At 38.2% G+C, this 3,772-nt stretch overlaps 1 protein-coding gene across 1 annotated transcript; it reads left to right on the top strand.

The window, feature by feature from the left end:
* The first annotated feature begins 308 nt into the window (after positions 1 to 308).
* Positions 309 to 3,495, top strand: LOC106604805 (homeobox protein CDX-1). The gene is made up of 3 exons (XM_014199849.1): positions 309 to 907; positions 2,823 to 2,968; positions 3,085 to 3,495. Exons 1-3 carry the CDS (start codon positions 469 to 471, stop codon positions 3,313 to 3,315), a joined length of 816 nt encoding a protein of 271 aa, XP_014055324.1. The 5' UTR covers positions 309 to 468; the 3' UTR covers positions 3,316 to 3,495.
* Positions 3,496 to 3,772: the final 277 nt, after the last annotated feature.

Below are 3,772 nucleotides of genomic sequence, written 5' to 3'. Positions count from 1 at the left end.
CTGAGAGATATGTATAAGTCATAACGTGTTCAGGAGCATATCCATTTAAGCATATTGTTTGTTGGAGAAGTTGCAATTCACTTTTGCAATAAATTTGATTCACGGCGCCAATATTTCAGATTTGGGAGTGGAGTTTGCTCTTTTTGGGGTGATGCGTAAAACAGGCGCTAGAGGACAGTGGGTTTGCCAGCATAATTGACTCGTCATTTGAATGCAAATCGTCGGGGTTTGAAGACTCTTCTGACGTCAGGAAGGAAGACCTTAGTATACCTTTACCACCACCACCTTGACAACAGAGCCACATCCTGTGAGACAGTATCACGTCAGGAACTACTTCGCATTTAATTTGCACCATTGGACTATACACAACATAACCACAGCAAGAGGATTGTTATTTGATTTTCTTTGACGCAGTTGCAGGGCAACTATGTCCACTTGAAAGTCACTTTTGTCACTTTTTTTCTAATCATGCATGTGGGATACCTTTTGGATAAAGAAGGCAGCATGTATCACCAAGGACCTGTAAGACGATCGGGCATCAACATCCCACCACAGAACTTTGTTCCCACGCCACAATATTCCGACTTTACTGGATACCATCATGTGCCAAACATGGATACGCACGCACAGTCTCCGGGAGCTTGGGGAGCTCCTTATGGCGCACCGAGAGAGGACTGGGGCGCCTATAATCTGGGTCCTCCTAACACTATTCCTACACCCATGAACAACTCATCGCCGGGACAAGTTTCCTATTGCTCACCTGAATACAATCCCATGCACGCGCCAGGGTCAGCAGTATTGCAACCACCTCCAGATAATATTTCTGTTGCTCAACTTTCCCCGGATAGAGAAAGGCGCAATTCTTCTTACCAGTGGATGAGCAAAACGGTACAATCATCTTCCACGGGTGAGTAAGGTCACAAGCTTGAGCCAAGAAATGCATGCCACGGTTAAAACCATTCGTGCAAGAGCAGAGCATCAACTCATGCCAAACCACATGTTTATATTTTGCTAAGAGTCGGAATTGTTGTTTTTCTCGTGTGCTGTGAAAACTGCTGGCGTTAGCTCATAAAAGTTGTGCAAGTGCAACAGGTAGTATTTAGAAAATTGATACAATATAACAAATAATTGCATAATTTAAGTGATAAATCTCACCGTAAAAAAAGAATAACCTCATGCGTAATGCGTAATGGGTGCATTTTGGTAAAATTTTGGAGAGATTCGTAACGAATAAAAGGAAGCACTAACATGACATTATCTAATCATGATTTAAATTAGATGTCACCAAAATCACACAGTCGCATGTAACATTTTTTGTATTGGACACATTTTGAAAACTGTAAAATGCAACTTCAAGGCATTAAATTGTAAATCACAACAGATTCAAAACAGAAGCGAAAGGAGGAAAATGATAGGCTCTAGATCGAATTTGTCAAATTCCTTACTGACAATGCAACTATAGGCCTACAATAGCGATAATAGTCTGATAAACTATGATATTAAATTAAAACGTTAACATCTTAGTTTCTGATACAGGCTTTTAGCCTTGTGGAGGAAACGATGAAGGTGTCAAGATTAGAAACGGCGCCAGGCGCACTTGTAATGCTAATGTCTCGACTCCCGTAAACTAGATGTGAGGTCTACTTTTCCTCCTACATTGTCTCAGGTTTTGAGGTTATCCCTCATATTCAGGCTGCGGCCTCTTTTAACACCTCATTTTACTTTGATATGCACCAAAGTGTCTTCCTCGGCTCCCATTCTTCGAGTTCTATTGCCGGAAAGGGTGACGTTCTTCACAGCAAATAAAGAAAGGTCTTTGACGAATATAAACAAAGCTTTATAACTTGGCAATAAACCACAGCATCTCTTAATTCGCTAGAAATTATATATGTAACATTTTTAATTCGTTTACTTTAGTTCTGTATTTATAAATTAGACTAAGTTATAGTAACATAAGCCTAAATTAACTCGTATATTTCGTTTTATAGCTTATTAATTAACTTGGTTATAAAACGAACCACTGTAAAATCCTGAAAATCTTTTAGCCTAGATGTCTTTTTCTCTATTTGTATTATTAGGCTAGCTTATCAAACGTGTTGTCAAGTGGTTAATTCTAGGAGGCTATCCCTGGCCTTGTCAAACGTATCAAGCATGACCTATCGCTATAGCTATTAATAGCGACATGTTTCAATGTTGTTCAAAACGACTAATAATATTGTCTACCTGAGAAAAGTGTGTGTGTTTATGATATATTGATCAACAAAAGCAACCTGATCCAAGCTAGAGAAATGTCTGAGATAGTATTGCCTTGTTACTCTTTTGTGTGTCGTGTGTTGCCTCTTAACACTTCAATGGAGTTTAGGTAATATCTCTGAGACTCTTTGTTCTGCAGTTTGTTCAAAAAGTGAGATCAAAAGATCAGTGGCTCAATTTGCATATCTACCAACAAAGCAACACAATCTAGATGAACATGATAGCCACCACTTCAGTTGATAGAGCCTAAAGATGTTTCATACACATTTTGAGATGTGTTAGATAAACGAATCGTAAAGTTTAATAGGCATTGTTAATTACCCTGTTGATTTTCCTATTTGTCTAGTATTAAGCCTACTTGCTATAAATACCTAAAATGACTTCTATAAATACCTAAAATTACTGCTATAAAAGTGAATTTAAAACAAGAATAAACTTCAGAGTTTAAATAGCCTATTGCTCCCATTATATATGATATATTGAAGTATTCGATGTTCGTTGTGACCAGCCTATTAAAAAAATTAGGCCTACGGAGCATATTGAAGTCTCATAACTTCTCATCATTTCAGGCAAAACAAGGACGAAGGAAAAATACAGAGTGGTTTACACCGATCACCAGAGACTGGAACTGGAGAAGGAATTCCATTTTAATCGTTACATCACTATCAGAAGAAAGTCAGAACTTGCGGGGAACCTTGGCCTTTCAGAACGACAGGTAGGTCTATACCAATTCACGATATAGCATTATGGCCCTAGACTTGACAAATCAAATGATGAATCAAATATAAAACGAAATACCAATTTTGACACATTTTTCTTTTACATTTACAGGTGAAGATCTGGTTTCAAAATCGCCGAGCCAAGGAAAGGAAATTAATCAAAAAGAAAATGGGATCTGATGGCAGCGGAGGATCAGTGCACAGTGACCCGGGTTCAGTGAGTCCTCTGCGGGTACCAGGCTCACTCAGTCCATCGGATATTCACGGCTCTCTCTACCCACCCCCCGGAATGAACACCTTGGCATCTATTAGGAACATACAGCAAGTTACTGTCACTCAGTAGAATCACATTTGGACCATCCAACATAACTGAGCACTGAAAGGACAGTTCCGCAAGACTTGGCTCCGAATGGATTACTCAGACGTCCTGAAGCACATGTTGTGGATTACGAGAAGTCGAGAAACAAGATGATTTATAATTGCAACGAAATGCTGGAGGCTCTTCAAATATACTTTTTTATAGAATAGTTCTAATAATAAAATAAAAACATACAAAAAAATAAATGTATGGTTCAGGAATGGAATGCTTAACATGTTTGTTTGTGTCTGAGTTATTGAGATAGGCAATATCATTTTCTGTATGTGATAAGGTGTATAAGTGTTTGTTAATAAAATGAGAAATCAGGTAGGCAATACATTTTATTTGAAGTTTAACTGGACAGAAAATGCATATTATTCATTTGGAGTTTCTGTTTGACAAACTTTTAGCATTTTCTGCTCCAATTTGATTGCAAAGCACA

Source organism: Salmo salar, chromosome ssa05 (assembly GCF_905237065.1).
Source record: "Salmo salar chromosome ssa05, Ssal_v3.1, whole genome shotgun sequence".
NCBI classification, from domain to species: Eukaryota; Metazoa; Chordata; class Actinopteri; order Salmoniformes; family Salmonidae; genus Salmo; species Salmo salar.
The sequence above is the reverse complement of the archived record's forward strand: the minus strand, read 5'-3'. Positions and strand labels throughout refer to the sequence as shown.

Bases quoted from the DNA above. Each gene is read 5' to 3' on its own strand.
- LOC106604805 (XM_014199849.1), top strand. From the start codon at position 469: ATGCATGTGGGATACCTTTTGGATAAAGAAGGCAGCATGTATCACCAA. The intron at 908-2,822 runs GTGAGTAAGGTC...TCATCATTTCAG, and splicing joins GGTACAATCATCTTCCACGG to GCAAAACAAGGACGAAGGAA. The intron at 2,969-3,084 runs GTAGGTCTATAC...TTACATTTACAG, and splicing joins TTGGCCTTTCAGAACGACAG to GTGAAGATCTGGTTTCAAAA.